Raw genomic sequence first — 22947 nt, forward strand, 5'->3', positions numbered from 1 at the left:
GGTAATGATATTTTATATATATATATATATATATATATATATATATATATATATATAATTAGGATCTTGGAATCATGGACAAACAAGAAACCCTGTTAAATAATCAAATAATCCCTCCAGTAAAAAGATTCTGATGATTTTTTTAGTATTAAAATATGAATTCTCCTCGGCTATAGAGACATATCAGTGGTTTCATTTGTATAGCTTTCCACTTCAACTTTTTTGTGTTCTTTGTGAATAAAAATATATTTAGAAAAGGAGAATAACAGGAATTTTGGTAATATGGGAAATGGGCCCAACACTAAATTAAGCAGGTTAATCTGTCATGCTCATTAAACTCAAATGAACGAAAATAAGAAGAGGAAAGAGGCAGATTCTGTTATTTCACAATTGTAAATGTTAGTGGTGAACATAAATGCAGATTTGATCCCATTGTTCTACGGTAACAGAGAGAAGATAAGCACTGTGTCTCATCTACTCTTCACTTCCACCTCTCCTTTTTTTCTTCCTCCATTTTGTTCTTTTCAACCATTTTGTTTGTGGTATTATTCCCCTACAGATGATACAGAATATTCAAAAACAACTGTGTTGATTCTGAGAATAATTACATTAATTCTGTTATTCAGCACGGCATGTTACACTGAAGTAAGCTGACAAAAAAAACTATTTCAAGCTAATAAGCACGTATTATATATTTAGCTTAAGATACCACGGTGTTGTTGTGGAAGATGAAATACGTTTGTAATTGATAGTAATAAATGAACACGACCAAAATAGTGACGACTGAAGACTCCTGACCGACGTGTCCCCTTCAAGTGTCCGGGTGTAGCCTGACGGAGTCCTGTCTCAGGGGGCACTCTAGCAGCACATCATGTTTTGCAGATTTCATGCTGAATCGCTCCAAATCATTTTGTGCTGCCACCGTGAGCCCTGGGATTCCCAGTAGGACGCATCCCAGTGTCCCCACTGCTGGTCCTCGCAGCACTGCTTCTGCACTCTCCTTCAAAAACACATTATTGAAGTATTTCAATTTTTCTTTTCTCTTTTACAATAGCGAGGGTTTGAGTGCTGGTGATCTTCTTTCAGCACGTTCTCTGCATGAACAACTTCAAAAGTAAAATAAGGACAAACTAGTAACCGTGTATTGAAATCATAAAATCTGACTGCATGTCATTGGCTGATGTGGTCACTTGTTTTAAGGGATGAATGAAATGAAACCTGGAACATTAAGAACATTAAGAATAAGAAAGTTGAGCCACACCATCAGTTAATTTCTCCTTCATCTACTGGTGGGGGATTATCTGGAGGAAATGATGACGACCGCCCGTGTTCATTGTGGATCTGTGGGTTGCATCTGATCACGGGACTTTCCCCCCGATGGCTTCGTGTCCTTTACTTCCTGCGTCCTCAGCAGACAGCAGGAGGGCGTCAGCGTGCCGGTGCGTCGCGCCGTAGCAGCACATCATTACTGGTAGTGGTTCTGTGGTACCAGTATGATATGTGCTGCTGCCCCCAGACGCACAATCCTCTTCATCAGCAGACACTCATCATCACATGTTGACATGTATGACCATGAATAAAAGCCCAATATTTAAAAACGAAGACGTCGGCTCCTTCTTTGTACCTGACCATTGGATCTCAAACTGGACCAAGGAGACTTTCATCCTCAAGGTTTCTTCTCGCGTGAAGAACGGAAGGTAATTCTCATTCCAACGTGCTGATGTGTCAACATGAATTATTTCTCAGCAGAAATACAAATAATGCCTTTTATTCATGTTTTTAAATTAAGCAATTTTATATTGTATAGCCCAAAATCAAATTACAAATTTGTCTCAGAGGACTTTACTTATTGTACCGATGCGACATCTCCTGTTCTGAAACCCTCACAGGAAGAACTCTCCAAGTATTGAGGGGAAAAGGAAGAAACCGTTAAGATCTACTTACTCTACCAGGACACGTCTCCGGGTCTTTGTCAGCAGATGTAAAGTACTCTACAGTGAACGGGGAATCAGGCAATCAACGGTTTCTACACCACAAAATTATCAAACAAAAAAGCTGAACATTAGCGTCAAACAGTGTTTGTGCCCACACGTTACAGAAGGTATTTCTGTAAATGCTGCTCAATTAAAACCATTTGAAACTAATATCATACATGGCCTACATCCTTCATATACCATAATGTGTGTAATTATGTCAATGAACACATTCAAAAGAAGACGTCGGGAAACACAGGTATTTTGTGTTGGTATAAACTTAAACGATGATTCAAATGTGTGAGTCTAATGTCACAAAGACATCAAATACAACGTGCAGAAATACCCAAATATTTTTTTTGGTGTCCTACTACAATGAGATTTTACTTAATTTTAGTCGACATGTCGCGTTTGAACTATAGGGTTGTAACCATGCCAACACTATACCATGAATTAATTTCAGGTATCACCTGTGGCCTATTTAAAACGAAGAACTAAATCATATCGTTTTACATTTCTAATTTGATATGCACGTCCAGTTAACTATGGGCTTTTATTATTACAGTTGCTATGGAAACGATATGAACCACAGCGAATGCTTTCAGAAAGATATGAACCCATAGAGGATTTCCAAAAATGTATTAACCGTGATTAATACATTACAAGTGATTAGGGGAGAATTGGACATTAGTATATTTTACTGTTTATGTTGTAGTTTCAGATTGGACTTTGATGTTACTGAAACTTTGCAACATCATATTAGAATTAAAGGTTCTACCTGAGTTAAATATATAGTACAGGGTGCCGAGAAGGCCCCGCTTACCTTTCACTTATGAAATGAAAAAATGTTTGTTGAAATAAATTTGAACGCAGGACATTTAATAATAGTTTCCCTTTGTATGGAAAACACCAACATTCCTGGTTAGAGAAAGAATAAACTAAAGTACCAAAGTCTCATTAAACCACATTCATTGGTTCATTGCGGCACACTTTACCGCAAGGTGGGCAGCTGCTTGTGGGCCCCAAACAGGCGTTTAGATATTTCACATTTTGTAACGATGCCGAGATGTTTCCTACGTCTCATCTCATCTTTAACTGCTTATCTGTGGTCGGGTCGCCGGGTGTTTCCTAGTCGTTTACAAAAGGGCCCGTACTCACTCTAAGAAGAATTTTAATGCACGACTTCAACCTTCGTTTATAGGTTTTACTTCAAAACAGCAATTAGCGTTAGTTAGCCAGCGTATCACAATGCAGCAGCGAAGGAGGCGGTCAATGGGCCGCTGCCAACGACACACTAAACAGTGCGCTGTATTCACTGTGTTAATATCTTTCTGAAGACAAGGAGGCAAGTTATCTCAAGTTACCATCTCTCAGAAATGAGTATTATTAATAATTTGAAGTGCACTTGTATGAGGTTCTTCTCAGGCGTCAGTGTGATGTAGTTTGAAGAAACAGGAGTTCCACCATGTGAGCAAAGTCATGTAAAAATGTACTTACACACCGTAAAATGTCACAAAAAGCCCCGTTACTGCAATGAAAAGTGGATCAGATTTCTATTGTCTTTTCTACTCCAACACATTTTAATGGCAGGTTAAGAGGAAGGAAGGAATTCATCAAATTCCTACATTAAAAATATACCAGAAGCAATCAGGTTTTTTGTTCTAAATACTCTAATAACTAGTGCAATAGGTTTGACCTAAACAGAATCAGTTGAATCAAACTTTTGCACAACTGAATTGAACATGAAATGGAGTAAAATGTTTTACACAGTTCAGACAAAGACCTGCCTCTCCATCGGGTGCATCTGGAAGAAAGGCGTCATTCCTCTGCAGCGTTCTGTTGGTTTTCCTGACTTTTAAAAAAACACAGGAAGTACCTGTGTTGGAAGGCCTCCCTTGCTGTTCTGGGTCTTTTGGGATTTTCTGGACGTACCCACATCTAAACTCAATAAGGAGAGGGAATGTTCTCAATTAAAAAAAGATTGCAGTAAAAAAAAAAAAAAAAAGTTGGTGCCAACAACTGTGGAGTGGCGTAGGATTGGAGGAGTCTGACACCACACACAACTCATGCATCTTCTGGCTCAAATGAGAAGTCCAGTTACGCTCTTATTTTCATAGTTCTGAGTCCATCATTTCAAGTCCACAGAAGGTATAAAGGTCAACGGGAGAGCAGAGAAAGATCACCAGAGTTCATGATGAGGCCCGAGTCCAGATTATCTGTGGAGACACCAAGCAGCAACACTTAACATTGGTACTTAAGGAGCAGTCGGAAGCTACTCACCCGCCGAGTGCACAGCTCAACGACATGTGGTTGCAGCTTTCTATTTTAAATGCTCAGCAATTCCAAAAGACAGTTAGTCACTGTAGTTTTGAACATTACAGGAAGTAGTGCGATAGTTGGGGGTTATTTTCAGCAGAGGAATCAACATTTGGTGCTTTGTGAAGCTTGTGAGGCATCAGGACAGGTCTGTGGCATTGAGTCACAATAAAATACAGGGTGTGTGTGTGTGTGTGTGTGTGTGTGTACGTGCATGCGCACGTATGTGTGTTGATGGAAGTGAAGGATACATACAATCTTTTTTTGTAGATTCATAGAGGATGTGCAACTAAACAAAACAACCCAATGACTTTCTATGGGGAGTAAGTAACCAATTAGATTCCTAATATGTGACAGAGCTAGCGAGTAGCCGCTACATGTTTTTAAATCCTTCATTGTTAACGATGCTACTAGGTGTAAACCAGAAACAGTAAACATGTGTGTCTTAATCAAAACTCCTCCCACATTACACCCCCCAACTGTTTGATGCATTCAGAAACTTCACCTTGATCAAAGTTGTTGAGTTTTTTGGAGTTGGATCCTTCCCCCAGTCCCTCGATGTCCACAAGATCACTGTTGACATCTGAGTCGTTAAGAGCACTGAGGGTCACATCTACACACACACAGACACACACACACACGATGAGCCCATGGTATTGTAGACATTATTAGCTCAGTGGTGCTAGATGAACTAGCACAGTAGTATCAGTAGTTGTTGCATGTGTATGTGCAAAGGGACAGTCGCTGCGAACAGCAAAAAAAAAGCTGAAAAAAAGGAGAAATATATATATTTTTTTTTTTTGTCTGTTTCTCAGCAGCCTGGAACCAAGTGACCAGAACCGGCCTGGTGGTCGAGTATTGAGTATCTTGTGGGATGCCTTAACTCCAACACATTGGTCTGTGCGTTAAGCACTACGGTTAATACTGACAAAGCTGCGCCGGTTGAAAAGTGCCCAGTCGGGTCTTAATGGAATGGTGTCCTAGCAGCATTGCACCATCCTGGACATACGCAATTTGACACAGTTTCCTGTCATTTTTCCGTTAATCTCCTTGAAAACGGTAGTAATGTAAATTCATAAATGTGTATTTATATATATATATGTGACTCAATATATATATATATATATATATATATAAACATTTACACGAGTAACTAGTGCAGGAAAGCTACTTTGATGTGAGATGGTAGTAAGACTCACTCGGGCGGCGGTCAGGCAATGATGAAAGAGCTTTTGTTGCGCTATCTGGAGGTGTTGAAGCAGGATATCTTATTGTGAAAGGTTAGAATTGAGTTCCCAGATATGTTGACAGCATAGATGGTCATTTTGGGGACCCTTTGACCAATGTTTAACGATGTTTACAATGACGATGGACGTCGCCTGATTAAACCGGCGTTAGCGTCTGTTGGGAAAACGGCAAATAACGTCATGTCATGATTAAAAAGGGGGTTTAGATTAAACAACAAGACTACGTCGGATTTGTTCGGTGTGTACGACTTGTCAGCTGAGATAAGATTCCGGTGTCAAGAAGGCCACTCAGTGTCTCATGATGATCAGATGTATTTCCCCGGACAACAACTACGTGTGCAACCCTCCCTGTGTTTTTGATACCATGTCTCAAGTATCTATTGTGGCTCTGAAGAGAAGACCTTCGAGTAGGCTTGGTGCATGACCCGTTTGTGTGTCAACAAACATTAAATATTCTACACCATTGAGTGAGAATATTTCTAACAGCGTCCTTTCACCGACTCTGGTTAAGACCATTAACTGTCATAATAAAACAGTATTTGGCTCAAAGAGGTAAGCAGCTAACGCTCACTTTAAATCACCTGAATACATTACACGATCATTTTTAGCAATAGATTTACTGTATAGTAAAATAAGTATAAGTAACTGCGCAGGTTAGGACACCATTAGGTTAAATCACAACCGTCTGTTTTAGCTTTAGGTTTGGGTCCCGATAGGACAGCTTCTGGGTCCCGATCCGGACCGCCAGTTGGTGGTAAAAAGACAAACCTGCTGTGTAACGGTCAGGTTTGATGATGAAGTAATTGGATCATTGATAACAGAATACGTTATGTGTTGCAGTTTTCCACATTCACCTCCGGTTTTCTGCTTCTTCAGCGCGTGCTGCCTGGAGGGGGAACCCTGTAGTCCTGACGCCATGGCAACCTGAGCTTTGGGAACAGAGATGACGGATGGAGTCCCCTTTGTCGCCATGGCAACATTGGCAAGGCTTTTCTTGATGACCTTCTTGGGCCCGTCCGAGGAGGCTGGCAGAGCCCCGTCTTCGTACAGCTTCCTCTTCACGGTTCCCTTGGTCTGACCGCTGGAGGGAGGAAGGGAACTGAACGGACTTTAGTATTCACTCCCAGTTAAGAGGAGCATGTACACACCTACAAACATCTCATTCTCTGTTAGTATCTGGGGTATTTGGGGTGCGCATTACCCGGTGGGGCTGGAGTCCGCCACTGGGTGAAGCTGCATGGTGAGTTCTCCGAGTTTGGTGAAGGCAGCTCCTGCTGCGGAGAAGATCTCACCGACCTGCGGGACGCAGTGAAGACAAAGAACTGATCAAAGCATCGGACCACTCTGAATCCACGTGTCAGTGGTCAGGTGACCTTTAATTCACAGTTAATCGGCTACCTGCAGCAGCGGGAAAAATACTGAGGGGCTCCTTCTGCGTGCAGGATGCAAACACTATAGCTTATCGGGTTATACTATCCCGAGCGGGTAACTATCGTTACGTCTCTAGTTTTTGTGTCAAATAAGGACTTACTTTAGTGGAAGCTGAGGTCATGTTGCTGGTGTCCTTGGTACCAACGACTGCATGCAGTCTTTGTAGCAGCCTCAGTTGTGCCTTCAAGTGGACGGGGCAGCTGCTAAGATGCTAACCGTGCCGCTAGCTAGCTAAGTTAGCACGGGGCTCTCCTCATGATGTAGCTGGGTATCGAGGAATCTTCTCCTCCGCCGCTTTCAGTGTCGGTGCTGAATTATGTCCAACGTTTGAACCAAACGCTGCATCGTTTTATTGCGGGTTTTAATCTGCAGGGATAAAGTTATAACCGGAGGCAGATCGGACCAGGTCACATCACTGAGTACAACGACATGGAGGGTGCCGCCTTCAAGGTTTCCTCGTAATCTCCACGTTCAGTGATTCTCTTCATAGCGCCAAATGTTTGAGACGTTAGGGAAATTGAAAGTAAGCGATGGACGTTTTAGGGTTTATTGTATTGCTCAATAAGCAGACAGTAAAATCTTGAAATGAATGAATGGCGTTACACAAATAACCATGAGGGTGCTGCATTGAGGTGCTTGCAACCAGCCATCAATTGAAGTCTTTTCGATTATAATCATGTCATTTTGAAAGCCTTTGGGACTTAGTACTGAAAAGACCTACGGGCATTTAACACACCAAACTTCAAAATTATAGCAGCCATCAATCGCATGCGCGGTGGACAAGAATCTATGTGTACTCATTTACAGTATGCTATAATATAATACAATATTATGATGCTCTAGGATTGGATTGGATGTCAAACTACCTACAACCATTTTCATTCATTCATCTTTCAGAGCCTCCATTTCAACACCAAAGTTAACAAGCTCTACATCTTGTACACTACATTAACGTTTCCCAAGTTAAGAATTATACTTTTCCAGCCGTTGAAGGGAAATTTCCTGGTAATATACATATTTACAACATAACAACAACCCACCCAAAGGCACTTTGAGGGCCCTTGTATTCTTTTTTTCACTTTATTATACTTGCAACTGGAATACATTGGAAAAATACTGTGTTTTAAAGTCAGTAGTCAGAGGAACAACAAAAAGAAAGATACATAAAATACAAATTAAAATGGACTGTGTGGGCTGAGCATTTAAGTAATTGATTTCAGCCTAAACAGCATACAATATGTATTCAAATGCAAACCATTCAGGTGATTTGATAGAATAGTAGATGCTTAGGCTATTAATATGTTGTACAGTATGTTGTGGTTTACTCTTCTTTCCTATTCTACCGACATGACGTGAATGCAGCATCAGCAATATGCAAGACACGTGACTTTTGTACCGACGGTCACGTGCTGTATGATTTGCCATCCCGACAATTCACTTCACTGAAGCGTCTCAAGGAGCGCGCGTTGTTACTTGCTGGCACCCGTAATACGAGTCGCAACGGATCACGTATCTCTCTGAACGATGAACGGTGTTTGTAATTAACTTTATTGAAAAGCGAACAAGTTTTCCAAGTCCCTGACTAATCCGGGCACTTCCGGGGTGTCCAGTCACAGTCATCTGACAGAACAAGTGACCCATGTCGGAGCAGCAAGTCGACTTTCTTGGGTTGCAGAGCAGAGGTTAATAATGCGTGGCTTGATTTGTGGACCAAAACTCGCCGCGTGTGGGCTTGTGTTGAGCACATGGGGGGTCATAATGTTGGTGAGTGGGGTTCTTAAAGCGTTTCTTTTCTTGTTTCTTCCTCGGTGATCGTGCCCAAATGGACCAGAGTTCATCTCAAACAAACCTAGTTTGTGTCTAAAGAGGACGTCGTCCATCATGAGGTTTTTTAATTTTAATTTTGTTCCTCGCTGATAACCTCGTTGGGGAAACAAGGCACCATTTTCTTATTTTTTTAAAGTCCATATCATTGTTCTATAAATGTGGTAGTGCAACTATTCTAAATTACGACTTCCAAAAAGACCTTTAAAATCCACCATCATCTCTAAATCACACTTCGTTTCTGCAGGAAACAGTAAAGTTAAAGGAGGTTCACATTCGGTTGTAATGGTTTAATAGAAACATTTTTGTAGCTTGTTTTGAGACATTTGTTTCACCTGTTGTTGAATGTTGCATCACCAAATTAAGGGTGATGTATTTAAATATTTACATCATGCATTATCCTGATTATTCAGGAATAAGTCATAATCTGCAGGTCTTCGGTCTTGATCTCATACCGATCCTCAAATTATATTTTTAGGTATGTTATTTTTTACTAATAATTTAGGGCGTTAATTTCATAGAATCTCAGTTCAGTATCTGAACTTCACGAGTCTGCTTCTCCTCCTCAGGCCATGCTGGGGATCTTCTACATCACACACTCAGCGGTACTGATTGAAGATGTTCCTGTGATGGACCACAGCATCTACCAAGAGTAAGGCCATCACACCTCAGTCCAGATCGGCTTGGCTGTGCTCCGGCTTAATGCCTCGTCTGTCCTTCACCTGAACGCAGGGTGGGTCGGATCAAGTTTAAGTGCACTGCTTGGTAGGTTTTAATGCTGTGTGTGTGTGTGTGTGTGTGTGTGTGTGTGCGTGTGCGTGCCCCCCAGTGGGAACCCCGAGAGGATCTACGCCCTGTACAACAAGGTGGGCTACAACTGCTTCATAGCAGCCGCCATCTACATCGTGTTTGCAGTCTTCTCCTGCTGCCAGCTGAGGCTCAACAAGCAGAAGGTGACTCCATCTGTTTGGCTTTGTGGTTGTTTTTTTATTAAAAATACACTTTTCAACCTTGAACATACAAATCTGACAACAACCAGCTGTGAGTTTGAGGAAGCGTTGAGACATCGCGGTGGACCTGTATCCAGAGCAGAAAACTCGTATGACCCAAAAAGTCATTCAGATTCCACTAATCCTGCTTCTAACGTCACATGCCGGCTCATTAGAAATACCGCTGACATTCTGGATAACTACGCCCTTACAAAGATGCACCATTTTTTTACTCAGCAGTCAATTAGAAGAAATTGGTCCTAAAGGGGCCACACGTTTACGAGAAGGGTTCACGGGATGTTCAGATAGACTGACAGAAAAAAATAATGTGATATTTGAGAGTTACAGCAAAACGTGAACGTGCAGAACCTGAAGTATTAACGTGTATATATGCGATTGATATGTTCCCTTTGAAATATGATCAAACTCAAGGTAGCAATCATATAATATGTAGGTTTTTTTTTTTTAAAGCAATTTAAATAATCATTTTAAACTGATTTAAGATGTATTAAAAATGATTTTGTCGTCATTGTTTGTCTTGTTCTTTGCCAGGCGTACCTGGTGCACTAACCTGTTGGACCGAGGAGCGCCCAGCGACAATATTGGAATGCCACATCTGTTCATTTAAAATGAGATTAATTCTACCTCTGATCACAGGTGCCAAAATACTTCACCAAAATTGTATGTGAAAAATCCCCCCCAAATCCCAGAACGCTAATATTTGTTAATGTTCACAGTGATTGTTGTTGTAAATGATTGTGTCCCAGGTTTGATACTTGCTGTGCTGTACAGTAATGTCTGTGTGGAATGTTGAAATCATATTCTGAATTCTGTCCTTATTCCAATGCCCAGCATTCATTTCAACCATTAAAGGTGTGTTCATCACTGAGTCAGCTCGATTACACTGTTTATTTGCCACCAGCTCGGATGTTGCACTTCTTCAAAGTTTAACTATTTTTATGACTTCCCAGCTTTTCAACACAAACGGGTGTAGTTGTGACTAATCTATGGGCCCTGTTCCTCGTACGTGGTTCAACGAAGTCGATCAAATGTCCCGTTATCCAGCTCAAATTAACGAGATGATTAACATCAGGCTATCTCTGTTCCTCAAAGGCTGATCCGCGCTCTAAACAGTCTTGTTAATTTGAACCAGATGTCCGTCATCAGGATAATCGCGGGTGTGCGTCCGTTAGAAGGCGGAAGAGTCGATCACCAAAACCAGCGCTGATGAGCAGGAGAAGGTCATTAACGCAATAATGAGATAATATGCGTATTTGAATGTTGTGTGAGGGTTTCGGGGCCGAGGATGTCACATGTGTACATCAGCCAGTAAAGCCCTCTGAGGCAAATTTGGGATTTTGTGCCGTAGACAATAAAATAAATTTAATCTAATAATCATGGCAAAAACTGACACCGCTCCACTGCGAGGCTACAAGGCTGACAAAGTATCGCAGACAAGTTGAATGCGTAAGTGTTGGGAAAATGTATAAGCTCGTTTTAAGTGCCTCATCAATCAGATTATATTTCTTTAAATGTGGCTGCTGGCAGGAGGCTTTCTGGAATGCACCATCATCAAATGTGAATAATGATCTCAACATAAGTAGATAAAAACAAGCTCAAGTGTAATCGATACAAATTAATTTATGAGGATCTATGCACTTAAGTATCGTATATATGTGTATAAATGTATGAGTCAATGGCCAAATAGAACTAGGAGTTTTAGTGTGAGTGTGTGTGTGTATATCTGATCTGATTTTATCAATTGAAGCAGTGAAACATGGAACATCCAGAAGTTTATTAAGCACCAAATAAACAAACATATACTATACAGTATGAGACAGTGTGTGAGACCGTATGAGAGACAGTTTGAGAGACGGTGTGTGAGACAGTTTGAGAGACAGTGTGTGAGTCTGTTGGCCAGTCGATGCTCTGCTGCAGCGTGTGGTGTTGGTGTAACGTTTTGGCTCCAGAAGGTCTTCTTGTAAATAAATGATTTCTTGTCTTCAGCATCGATGGCGCTCGTACAGGACGTCACCGTGATGTCATAACGGATCTCTGATTTCTAAAACGTTAATCTGACTGATATCGCTCCTTCATCGATGAGGAAGAGAGCTGCCCTTTTTTCAGGGGATGGGCGAACTAATCCAGCTGGCTCAAATTAACCTGCATGGAAGCAAGTTGTTGGATGTGTTGCTATGGTGATTTAGCCAAATTTGCTTCGGTGAACCAAAAAGCCTGATCATCTTATCAGCAGCAGCAGCATCATCAAAATTATCCAGCTAGCTCAGTTAGCCACGTACGAGGAACGGGGCCATGGTCATAACAATGCGGGACTACTTTTTAAAATGAAAAACATGATCAAACTTGCCACTCAATTAATGTAATTTTTTCCAATGAGGACCTGAGCAAATGGGGTCTGTTGGTCTCTATATGGTGATGCTGTTTTCTATCCGGCTGGGCAGGAGGAAAAGGTACTGAAGCTCCAGTCCTTCATTCTGACTCACGATGTGCTCCTCAATCACCTTCAGTTCTGCTTGGAACTTGTCGATCAGCTCCTTGGCCCGCCCCTCAGTGAAGTGCTCCTCTATGTATTGACCCAACGGAATCTAGGCCGGAGAAAACACTCTGTATTATTTTCCAAAATATTCATGAGGATTATGGCCTCCGGTGTCATAGTGGGGTTTTCTGTCTGAAAGACAGAGCCTGTGCCAATCCAAAGGTTACCGGGCTGAAATGGAAGCAATGGAGCGTTTAGAAAATAATTAACCAGCGGCGTGCTGGTTAGTTATTTTAGTTGTGGGCTAAATGAGTATTACAACCAACACAAATCCTCTTTTTTTCACCTGTTCTTAAATCATCAACACAGCAGAGAAAACAATCCTTTTCACACGTAGAAAACTGATCAGAATGATGTTTGGCTGACTTGCCTCTGACGGCTTCCATACTTGACCATTTCACCTATCAACAATGTCACCAAAATTAGAATTTGGAGTCCTCATTTAATCCATGGCATCTATTGGTAAAAATGCAGACGTAGATGGACTCACTGCGTCTGGTTGTGCTCGTCCCAGATGCCACGTGATAGCCATCTGCATGCAGGACTGGCTCACATCAGGAAGGGTGGCCATGATCATCTCCATGTTGACAGCATCCTTGTCTGTTGGTGGAGGTTGTCTCATGGTGCAGGGGGTGTTGGGGACCCAGGCACACCAGTCAAACTGTGAAAGAACATCAGGCAGAGAGAGGGCCGATTTGAGTTACGGGCGCTCGGTGTAAGTGTGAGTGTAGCGACCCCTCGTGGCGTTCAGCACCTGTCCGTTGTTAGTGGCGGCGTGCTGGGCTGTGCTGATGAAGATGGAGACTGACAGCAGGGTGGACAGCTCCTCTCTGGTGCAGAGTTTACTGGGCAGACCTGAACAGACATGCACCACCAGGTATTACATGCACAAACAATATATCATCTCTGACAGCACAATAACTGAATGGTTCCTGCAGCTTTTGTTACAGCTCCCCTACGGCACCACCAGTATGCAGCTCCTTGGCAAAACAAAAAGGATATCTTCAGCTAACTCATCCGGACCACCGGTGCTTTATAGAATTGGCTTGCTAGTTGTCTAGGAAGGACTTTATCAGCTAGTTACAAAGCAACCAGCAGCATATACATGCAGCTTGCTAAGTAACAACTATCTTGCAAAGCTCAGCCCGCTTGCTCGCTAATGTTGTCGCCGTCATACAATCCGAGTCGATATCTTGGTTGGTTAGCTTGCCCGATGCCAGCGTCACAATGATTTTCTAAAAGCTCCATAGTACCTCTAAGATCGTTTTAAAAATGCTGTGCTGGAAATACATGTGCAAAACCTGGGTGTTTATAAGAATAAAAATGCAGGATATTAATAACTGACCAAAGTTGGGGAGTTCTGTGAAGCCTTCCAGTGAAATGTCTCTAATCCAGGCTTGGAGCTCCAGATCCTCCTGCACATCACGGTCTGACTGGTAGTACAGGTTTACCATACCTGAGACGAAACTGAAGGAAAGATAAGATAAATGCAGTCGTACCCTCAAATGATAAAAACAATGCCTGCAAATCAGTAGCACTAAGTGAGCTTGTGTGCATCATTTGAACACTCAAACCCAACACACTGAAATCATTATTAGTATTAGTGTGTCCAAGACATCTTGAAATGTGTTTATTGATTTTTTTTTAAACAGCTCACTTTTCCAACCCCAAACAACCAGAATTCTATTGCATTACAAAATTGGGTTTGAAAATGTCTACATTCTGGGAGCGTAATCATCAAGCCAGTCATGGCATATTCAGTTGACAAAAGTTGCATGAAAATATTAATTCAAAACGCCATAAATTCCTATATGTCTTCTTTTTTTTTGAATAAAGCAGCAGAGCGGTAGTGTCCTACCAGCTAGCACGAGCATACGGCGTAGTACCTGTGTATGGCCTCCCACAGCATCAGACTGTGTTCTCGGTAGAAATAGTTTGGGAGCTGGGAGACGCCTCTGTCAGGGAAATCGAAGTGAGGCTGGAGAGAGCGGTAGGTCAGCACCTTGTACTCCCTCTGGGCCAGAATGATCAGGCCCTCACCACCCGTGGACACAACCTACACATCAGACGGTTTAACACGATCAGGTGGGTTTTTAAATCAACGATGTGACTGTGATGAGGCGGAGGGCCCACTGACGCACCCTTTTGAAGATGCCTTCGGGCGAGATCAGCTGAGTGCGCCCCCTACAGTTGATCTCTAGAGTGTAACGCAGGTGAGGTGCCATGAGCTGCAGTGGGAAGACACAGAAGAGAGTCTCAAATAACAGCACCAACAGTTTCAAGCTGCGGTATCTTTTCTGAAAAACACCTTTTGTCATAACTTGTACCACATCGTGACCGTAGATGCTCCTAATAGCCTTTGAAAGATTCCATCCCACTCAGATAAAAAAAGCAATCAGAGCCAAAGCCTGACGGAAAACTGCGGTTCTGAACAATATGACTCACTTTATAGATTGGGTGCACAGCAGGCAGCTGTCTCAGCGTAGCCACACAAAACACCTCTATCACCAGGTGGGTCCTCAGCAGGTGAGAAAGCAACTGGAACACCTGGAACTCAGAGTGACGAACCCACATCTTGGCCAATAGCCAGGCCAGGGGCGGGTCTCTGGGCAGGAATATGAGCGTGTCTCTGTCCGGAGACTGCTCCAGCTGAGGACAAGGAGGAGGAACTGTTACAGGCGTCCTGTTGCACTGCATTTGAGGTCCCTAGGCCGGATGCTGAGCCCTTATTAGTCACCAGTTATGTTTCCACTGTAGTTTAGGAGCTGCAGTTTATGATTTCCAAAAGCTGTGCTGCCTGTTAAGATGCTCATACGTGTATATTAAACATCCATTCCGTTTTGAATGGACAGTTTTGTTAGACATTTGCATTCAAAGTTGTTTTGCAGGTTTTTGTTGAACACAGATTTTCAAGACGTTATTTCAGAATTAAATTCAATATTCTTATGCTGGGATGAAATATTCTGAGATTTTGATCAAATGCTAATTGCCTTCAGGTTCCACAAAATGATTTTCTTTCTCAGATGTTCTTTCATTTTCTATAATTGTATGATTTTTATCAGGTTGAAAGTATTCTCAGGTTTTTCTATATTTTCTGTCAAATAGAGGTTTCCCCTGAAGATTCCACTATTTTCAGTATTCTAATCTTGAATATAAAACATTCACAAACTTTCATTGAATATTTAATTACATATTTAATAGCACCTGAAATCCGTGACTTTCAGATGCTATTCAAATGACATGTTGAGTTCATTACTTCAGTGCAGGTCAATGGGCGTGATGGGTGTGAATGATATACCTGTATGGCAATAGGTATGAGACCCTCATCTGGGTGTTGGTAGAGGAGACAGAGTGGAGCAGCGATGTACTGAAGTTTGCCCCTGATTGTGTTGGTGGGAAGCCCATCCATGATGGCGTAGTCCAACAGGTAGATATTACCTGCCTGGGCCGAAATAAGCAAAACATTATGGAAAACGCGGACATGAAAGGAGGAGAGCATGAGCTGAACGAACAGACCAATAAAAGCGTTCTGCAAATGCTTTTTGTTGCGATTTGTCACATTAGGTAACAGATCGTATTGACAATATTCCTCAACCTTGAGTTCTTTGTCCAGACTGGTCCCATTAGCCATGGAGCTCTGCACCATGTTCGGTTCTACAGGGAAGTTTTTTGGCAGCTTCTTGCACCTCTGGATCATCCTTGGGTTGGAGCCGTTCAGACACTGGTAGCCAAAGAAGCGGTCCTCCTTCCAGTGGTCCATGCAGTACTCTAAGGAAAGGACGCACACATACTTCATGAGTAATGAACCCTGGAGGTCAGTTAAATCTGTATTAATGGCTAGGTAACTATAATCAGCCTCATGCTAACAAAGATGATGATTATTGAACCAAGGTCTCCTCAACAAAATCTGTCCAAGGATGTCTATGCGAACATCTTATTCCAACCAATATTCAAGTTTTATTATTAGACTGCAGCTTCTAGAGGACAAAGTATTTATGACAAACGCGAAGGCGGCAGCCAGGTGGCTTGCTAGAACAAGCAAAAAAGGAAATGGTAAATGGATTGTACTTGTATTTCTTTTTTTAGTCTTCCGACAACTAAGTTGTCCCTTAGTTCCTTAATACTACATGTCATCATTCAACCATTCACACCCATTCATACACTGATGACAGGAGAAACCAGACACAGTGACACCTGTCCATCAGTAATTCTAATTCACAAACCGTAGTCATAGCTACGGGAGCAATGTTCGAGTTCAGCGTCTTGCCCGGCGACACGTGGACATGCAGATTAGCGGAGCCGGGCATCGAACCGACAACCACGAAGGACCGTGCTTGTGTCCCATGTTTGAAAATCAAAATCTGAATTACAAAGTGTCAGGTGTGAATTACACGTGAGGAATTTAGTGATATACGTTGTTTTGGGAGTCATCGACCTTTTCTGTCATGAAGATGTGTTGATTGAATAACAAAGCCTACCACCAAGCTTTGTTCCATACAAATAATGTGTGTACATAAAAAGACAGTGTCTATAGAACATGTTGCAGTTCCTGTGTATAAGAAGGTCACTTTCCCAATGCGTTTTTTTTGTGTGTAAGTGTGTATTTACCTACCAGCTACGGGGCTTCGCAGCTTCCAGAAGATCCGTTTGAAATCGTCCAGGTCGCTCCAGGACCTCCCAAAATTGATGGCCAGCTTTTTCAGGGACAACTCCAGCAAGCTGACGGGAAGAACATGTACACGAATAACCAAAAACTGGGTGTCCACAGCCTTCTCTGCCTTACAGACTGTTTCAAGGTTCAAACGTGCTTTTAAGGATACGCTTAGAATTATTTGTGGCTTTGGGTTAATTGGGGGGCTATGCATTCATTTGGGCTGGTTACGGTTAGGACCAGAGGCCATGAAATGCATGTTAGTGGCGGTCCTCACAAGAATGGAAACATAGACGTACGTGTGTGTGTGTGTGTGTGTGTGTGTGTGTGTGTGTGTGTGTGTGTGTGTGTGTGTGTGTGTGTGTGTGTGTGTGTGTGTGTGTGTGTGTGTGTGCACCACCCACGCATAGTGTAATGAATGTTCAAAGTCGCTCCGCTTCTCGTTGTCGAAGCGGACATCTTGAGGTAAATCTGCTTCGGTTTTGGCGTCAATACATCTGGGTATCGCTGGGCCCCATGTAATCCATCTGAAAGACAGGGACCCACGGCATGACATGACTATGAACACATTAAACCCTTTAACGAGACCAGTGTTTGTTGTGTGATTTTGTGTGTCGGACCTGTAAGTCGCCTGTCTCTCCTGCAGCTCTCTCTTCCTGTGTGCGAGCAGCTGAGGTAAGGAGTCGTCCCTCAGCGTCTTCGCTACATGAGCAGGAAGAACAGGGAGACAGGAAAAAGCACCTTTAGTAACAACTCAGGCCGACAGGGGCCCGTGACCACTGCACCAGCATTTTAAGGGAGGGGCCAAGTGAAGGGTCTTGGAGGCTATTGACTTATGTAAAGAGATAAAAGGAGGTTTGCTTTAATTTCCTAATTTCAACAACATCCATTGAACTTATTTTCCAAGCATATTGAGATGTCCTGACCGGTTTTTCAACTGGGCCTCTTCTTCTTCTTTTTGTTTGACTGAAGCATGATAGTTATGAGTTGCAAGGGTTGGATAGTAGAAGGCGGTCTGCTTCTCCTCACTCACAGGTGTTGGGCAAATCTTGTATGTGGCCCCATCTGGCCAGAGCAGCTTTTGATCGTCCTCTTCTCGTTCTGAAGGTTTTTTTTTATCACGTTAGGCTAAAAACTCTACGTTCCAGAGTCGTATCTGTTTCATAGTCATTGATTATTCACCTTGTCATCGTTGACATTTTAGAAGTGCGTACTTTATGTAAAGAAGGAGAAAGTAATAGTGTGGATGTCGGAGTGATCAAACCAAAAGCCTATTGCTATTAAGCCTCTGTATAGATTGAACCATTTAGCCATATCTTAACTACAACTAAGTCCTTTTGACAGGCAACAAGATAATGGATATCTACACTACTCCATCCATCGAGGCATTGGCTGAGTCAAACAAAACATTATAAAAATAGCTGAAAGAAGGGTCTGTTCACACACGCACCAGGATTTGCATGTTATTGGCCTTGTTCCATCAATTTTCTGTGAACAGTTGTTCGTCCCCCGGCCTCCAATGTAAGAGCTGCAGGTTAACATGAGTAGTTCATTGGAAACTCCTCCAAACTTTTCCTACCTGGTCCCTCTCTTATCTCCACTTTGATGTCTCCTATAAGCCAGCGGTAACACGGGAAAGTCAGCACTACGTCTCCACCTGGAGGCTCCACCGTGACGTAGCGACAGTACCAGTTATCTTCCAACCAGTACTTCTGTTTCTCCAGTTTGACCAGCAGCACAGTGCCCAGACGCGTTGGGCTTTTCACCTGGTACTGATCCACCTGACACAAATGGAGGGAGGGAGAAGGAGAACTGTTGCTGCTGTCACTGTTTCAACGCACATCAGTACACATGTTATCACCTGTTATTATTCCACACACACACACTTACTGCTCCCCGACAGAAGTCCAGTCCAGGATTATCCAGCAGGGTGCGCTCACTCTCCCCTTTCTCCCCCACCAGGGTCACAAAGATGTAGTTGTTGGTACCTGAATACTCTGATGTACCAGTTGCTACGGTAACAGTGTAGACCTCCATCTGAGAACATGAGCACACAGTTAAATTCAATTCAATTCATTTTTTTTTATACAAACCAAAGTCAGAAATTACAGATTTGCCTCAGACGGCTTTACAGAGGAGGGCGGCATCCTCTGTCCCGAAACGCTAACATTGTCACAGGAAAAAACCCTTCAGCAAGGATCAAGATGGACACAATGAATAAGGTATAAGATTTACAGTTCAATTCAAATCACAGAGATGATTCTGTCATTCTCCTGTGCAAAGGAATAAATAGTACTCTCTTGATTATTGTTGTTCTGGGTCTGTACCCTCTTGGTTGAATTAACTTATTGTAAGTCGCTTTGCATAAAAGCGTCGGATAAATGAAAAATGTAAATGTGAGCCCTTAACCTACTCCTCTCCCTTAGCTCTGGCTTACCAACATGTCACCAATGCAGCATCAGCATTTAGATAAGATAATCATCCACATATCTTAACAGGAAACTATCAGTGTTTCCACGAATGTTCCAACCCGAGAAACAACTGACAACCATCGTGAATCATGTCACAATAGGTCTTATCTATACATCTTGAGAAAAAAAGAAAAAAGTGGAATTTCCTGACCATTTTAACAATCCTCCTAAACAGGTAAACCAGCCATTTAGAAGGGATATACATTTTTTAACAACGTTGTTTATGCTTGTGTTATTGAAAACATATACCCATTAATAAATTCTTTATAAATAAATAGTACTTATAAATGCAATTAGGCACAAATCACAAAACATTCATTAGTCATTAAATTAATTATAGTTTAGTCATAATCATAATCATCAGGCAAAAATTATCAGAACAAAACATTCAGAGTGACTTATGTGACCTAAAAGTGAACTGCCAACGTAGATGTTGGATAAATTAGTAGAAAATAGATTCAGGAAAAGGTGTTTGTCCACCCAAATAAATTGTCTTGCGAGTCTTCGGGAATAATTGCTCTGTATGATACTACACTCAATTGTCTGAAACACTTGTCACAAATGTAAAGTTTTTGCACTGTGCAGCATTTCTTAAGGAGACAATCTCAATATTCTGTAGTGTGGACTGATGTGCTCATATGTATATCATTTGTTTACTATTTCCCAGAGAAACAAATGTTGACACCACGCCGATGCAAATGGCAGATGACACAACAGATAAGAGGTCTGACGGCCGGCATGTCTGCATGTGTCTATAGCAGCTATGTGACAGACTCCAGTCGCTGCTCCTCCTGCTCTCTGTAGCCTGCAGGGAGACACGGACTGGACCATCTTGTGTGATGTCCTGAGGTCCTTAAGGCTGGCATCTCATTCTCTCGCCAGTATCATCTATACTTTAGGTTTGCTTTTCCCTCTTTATTATTCCTGCACAACACCACACGTCCTCTGTCATGTTTTGTCTTGCCTTCAAATCATACATTGTTTAAATCACTTGTTGTGTGGTCGCTCTCTTTATCTAGCTAACTGAGCCTGGAAAGTCTTCAGAAAGTCAAAGAAAGATGTGGTGCCTTTTGATGGGTTGGTGGACTGTTTTCATTGGTTCTTCTCCAAGCCCTCCTCAAATTAGTGAAAAGAAGAACATATAAGTATCGACAAAGGCAGCCCTCCGGCCTCCACTCACCGATGTGAGCTTTGTTTGGCCTGTTAGCTCTGTCTGCGCTGTTAAGCTCTACCGGGAGGACGGAGGGAATCCCTCCATCGTAGATTTGTTTTGAGCTCCCTTACATGAAATACATCTATGATATTCATTTGTGGCTGTAGAGCTTCCGCATTATGTCAACAGGGTCGTCTTGCCAAATACGGTGGGGGAACTGTGGTTACCATGGCAGTGTGACTGCGGTGAGAGCAAAAAGCACCAGCGAACACTCCTGCTCCAGATGTGTAAGCAAACCCCCCGACTCAGCCAGTATCACTGAGTTACTTCAAACGCTCATAAGCATCTTCACAATAATGTAAGTTAAACTCTCACATGGCCAACAGGACTTTTTACCAAAGGGTGAGGAGTTTCAAAACTAAAAATGTACATACTGGAATAAAGTCTTTGTTTCAAAAATATTACTTTTGGGAGTCCACATCAGCTGAGCGTAGTTTACATTCTTTGAGAAAAGGTTTGAGTGCGTAGTATCGCAGCGTGTAGAGGGTGAAGAAATCCCTTACCTCAGTCTAAGAGTTTACACAGCTGAGTGTCAGTCCCTCCTTCTTCTTTTCCTGTAGAGCTCTTGCAGATTTCCTTCGGCTTCGATGTATTCTGGCGCTTTGCTCTTTATTTCCTCTCCCCTCCGTATCCAACGTCTTCTCTTTTGACAGCCGCCACAGATGTGTGGGTTCAACAGTTATGAGGTCAGCACAGTTTCAAAGTGGAGAGAAATCTCTTCTGTTGCTCTGCGACCAGTTTGAATATTTTTTTCGGCAGAGGTTTTCTCCCCCTCCCTCCCTCCCTCCCTCCCTCTCACTCCACAGCTCTCACACAAAGTCCTTTGTGTAGTATCACCTTGCTCTTCAGCACAGAGAGAGAGAGCGAGAGAGAGGGATAGTTGTCAAATGGGAAGTTGGGTAAATATTCAGGCTGCACTGATTGGGCTGTAAGATTTGCCCCCCCCTCACAGCTTCACATTCTGAGCTCAGAGGAGCACCGAGTGGCTCAATCTTTAATAGTGAAACATTTTAAATTGTCAACCGACAAACAGTCACGCACAAGTTCGATTGCCTGAAAATGTTCCAGGCAATACATTTAGCTTTCTTCGAAAAGGGCACGTTAATGAATTGGACGAAATACGTTCAAACTAAATACTTTTACTTACATATATTTATAGATTTGGTAACATGACTTGGTTTGACCTCATCCGGCACAACAGCCTCATTACACACATGTTGTAATCCAAAAGACTTGATGCATGTCTGTTGGCGTGTAAATGTTTCAACACGTGAACGTATGATGGTTACTTCCTCTTCCCATCTGTCATTGTGTGTAAAAGAGGATTTCCCTCGTTGGATGCGGGCAGTGAGTTTACAATACGTCATAGTTTATTAGTTATTTTGTGTTAATAAACTGTTCTGCAAAGGAGCCTAAATAGTAACACATATTTTAAGTACAATATTTTCCTGTCAGACATGGTAGACTTTAATTCGAAAGTTACATCAAATGGATGTGCTCAAGTAAGCTACAAGTGTGTCTATATTGTACTCGGGTACATTACTTGATTAGCACATTGTTTGTTCTTTGCGACTGTATCACCAACTAGGAGCCAGACCTGCTCCCCCAGTTTGAGCAGTTTGAATAAATGGCCTCACCAAAACTTAACCTGCGCACTAACTGTTTTGGCTCTCTCATCTAATCACATGGCGTCTCCTGCCTGTTTCCCCAGTTTGAGACACAGGTAGAAGCATGAATCTCTGCCTGTTTGACATCTCAGGTGTGAACCACCTGAAAAGTAACCTTGACAAGACTGAACTTCTTTTCCTTCCCCCACTAATAAACCTGACTGCTACCTTGGACAACACCGTCCTGACCCCATCACTGCCTGCTAAGAACCTTGGTGTGACACTCGACAGTCAACTTTCCCTCAATACGTCCCTTCTCACGCAGAAGGCAGTGCAGGTTCTGGTCCAGGGTGTGGTCATCTAACATCTTGACTAAGAATACTGCAGCTCGAGTCCTCTCTAGTACCAGGAAAGGGGATCACATCACTGCAGTTCTCAGGTATTTACACTGGCTTCTTGCCAAACAAAGAATTAACTTCAAAATCCTGCTGCTAGTTTATAAAGCACTGAATGGTTTAGGGCCAAACTAGATTTCTGATCTGCTGATGAACCGCCACGAACCCTCAGGTCGTCTGGGACCGGTCTACTTTCTGTTACCAGAGTCAGAACTAAACATGGAGAAGCAGCGTTCAGTTTTTCTGCTCCACAAAGTCCCAGAAAGCTGCAGG

At 42.4% G+C, this 22947-nt stretch overlaps 3 protein-coding genes across 4 annotated transcripts; 1 reads left to right on the forward strand and 2 right to left on the reverse strand.

Annotated features, from left to right (window-relative positions):
- Positions 1-3529: 3529 nt before the first annotated feature.
- LOC120822088 (BPTF-associated chromatin complex component 1) lies at positions 3530-7502 on the reverse strand. 2 transcript variants are annotated; one of them, XM_040181452.2, is made up of 5 exons: positions 7068-7502; positions 6738-6832; positions 6391-6635; positions 4795-4902; positions 3530-4189 (listed from the first exon to the last, which is right to left on the reverse strand). In XM_040181452.2, exons 1-5 carry the CDS (start codon positions 7086-7088, stop codon positions 4131-4133), a joined length of 528 nt encoding a protein of 175 aa, XP_040037386.2. In that variant the 5' UTR covers positions 7089-7502; the 3' UTR covers positions 3530-4130. The 2 variants fall into 2 exon arrangements, with proteins under 2 accessions (XP_040037386.2, XP_040037387.2); XM_040181453.2 differs by having other exon boundaries at positions 6391-6617; positions 7068-7432.
- An 833-nt stretch (positions 7503-8335) lies between these two features.
- On the forward strand, positions 8336-10669 carry rnaseka (ribonuclease, RNase K a). The gene is made up of 4 exons (XM_040181454.2): positions 8336-8731; positions 9361-9443; positions 9621-9744; positions 10333-10669. Exons 1-4 carry the CDS (start codon positions 8657-8659, stop codon positions 10348-10350), a joined length of 300 nt encoding a protein of 99 aa, XP_040037388.2. The 5' UTR covers positions 8336-8656; the 3' UTR covers positions 10351-10669.
- An 891-nt stretch (positions 10670-11560) lies between these two features.
- On the reverse strand, positions 11561-21581 carry alox12 (arachidonate 12-lipoxygenase). The gene is made up of 15 exons (XM_040181451.2): positions 21176-21581; positions 18879-19025; positions 18568-18769; positions 17609-17690; positions 17393-17515; positions 16950-17056; positions 15933-16105; positions 15636-15779; positions 14783-14986; positions 14479-14565; positions 14224-14393; positions 13683-13804; positions 13092-13192; positions 12828-12998; positions 11561-12386 (listed from the first exon to the last, which is right to left on the reverse strand). Exons 2-15 carry the CDS (start codon positions 19023-19025, stop codon positions 12207-12209), a joined length of 2013 nt encoding a protein of 670 aa, XP_040037385.2. The 5' UTR covers positions 21176-21581; the 3' UTR covers positions 11561-12206.
- Positions 21582-22947: the final 1366 nt, after the last annotated feature.

This window comes from Gasterosteus aculeatus, chromosome 7 (assembly GCF_964276395.1).
Source record: "Gasterosteus aculeatus chromosome 7, fGasAcu3.hap1.1, whole genome shotgun sequence".
NCBI lineage: Eukaryota > Metazoa > Chordata > Actinopteri > Perciformes > Gasterosteidae > Gasterosteus > Gasterosteus aculeatus.

Bases quoted from the DNA above. Each gene is read 5' to 3' on its own strand.
- LOC120822088 (XM_040181452.2), bottom strand. From the start codon at position 7,088: ATGACCTCAGCTTCCACTAAA. The intron at 6,636-6,737 runs GTAATGCGCACC...AAGTCCGTTCAG, and splicing joins GCGGACTCCAGCCCCACCGG to TTCCCTTCCTCCCTCCAGCG. The intron at 4,903-6,390 runs GTGAATGTGGAA...GTGTGTGTGTAG, and splicing joins GAAGAAGCAGAAAACCGGAG to ATGTGACCCTCAGTGCTCTT.
- rnaseka (XM_040181454.2), top strand. From the start codon at position 8,657: ATGCGTGGCTTGATTTGTGGACCAAAACTCGCCGCGTGTGGGCTTGTG. The intron at 8,732-9,360 runs GTGAGTGGGGTT...TCTCCTCCTCAG, and splicing joins CATGGGGGGTCATAATGTTG to GCCATGCTGGGGATCTTCTA. The intron at 9,444-9,620 runs GTAAGGCCATCA...CGTGCCCCCCAG, and splicing joins GACCACAGCATCTACCAAGA to TGGGAACCCCGAGAGGATCT.
- alox12 (XM_040181451.2), bottom strand. From the start codon at position 19,025: ATGGAGGTCTACACTGTTACCGTAGCAACTGGTACATCAGAGTATTCA. The intron at 18,770-18,878 runs GTAAGTGTGTGT...CATTTGTGTCAG, and splicing joins TGGACTTCTGTCGGGGAGCA to GTGGATCAGTACCAGGTGAA. The intron at 12,387-12,827 runs GTGAGTCCATCT...TCTCCGGCCTAG, and splicing joins GACGAGCACAACCAGACGCA to ATTCCGTTGGGTCAATACAT.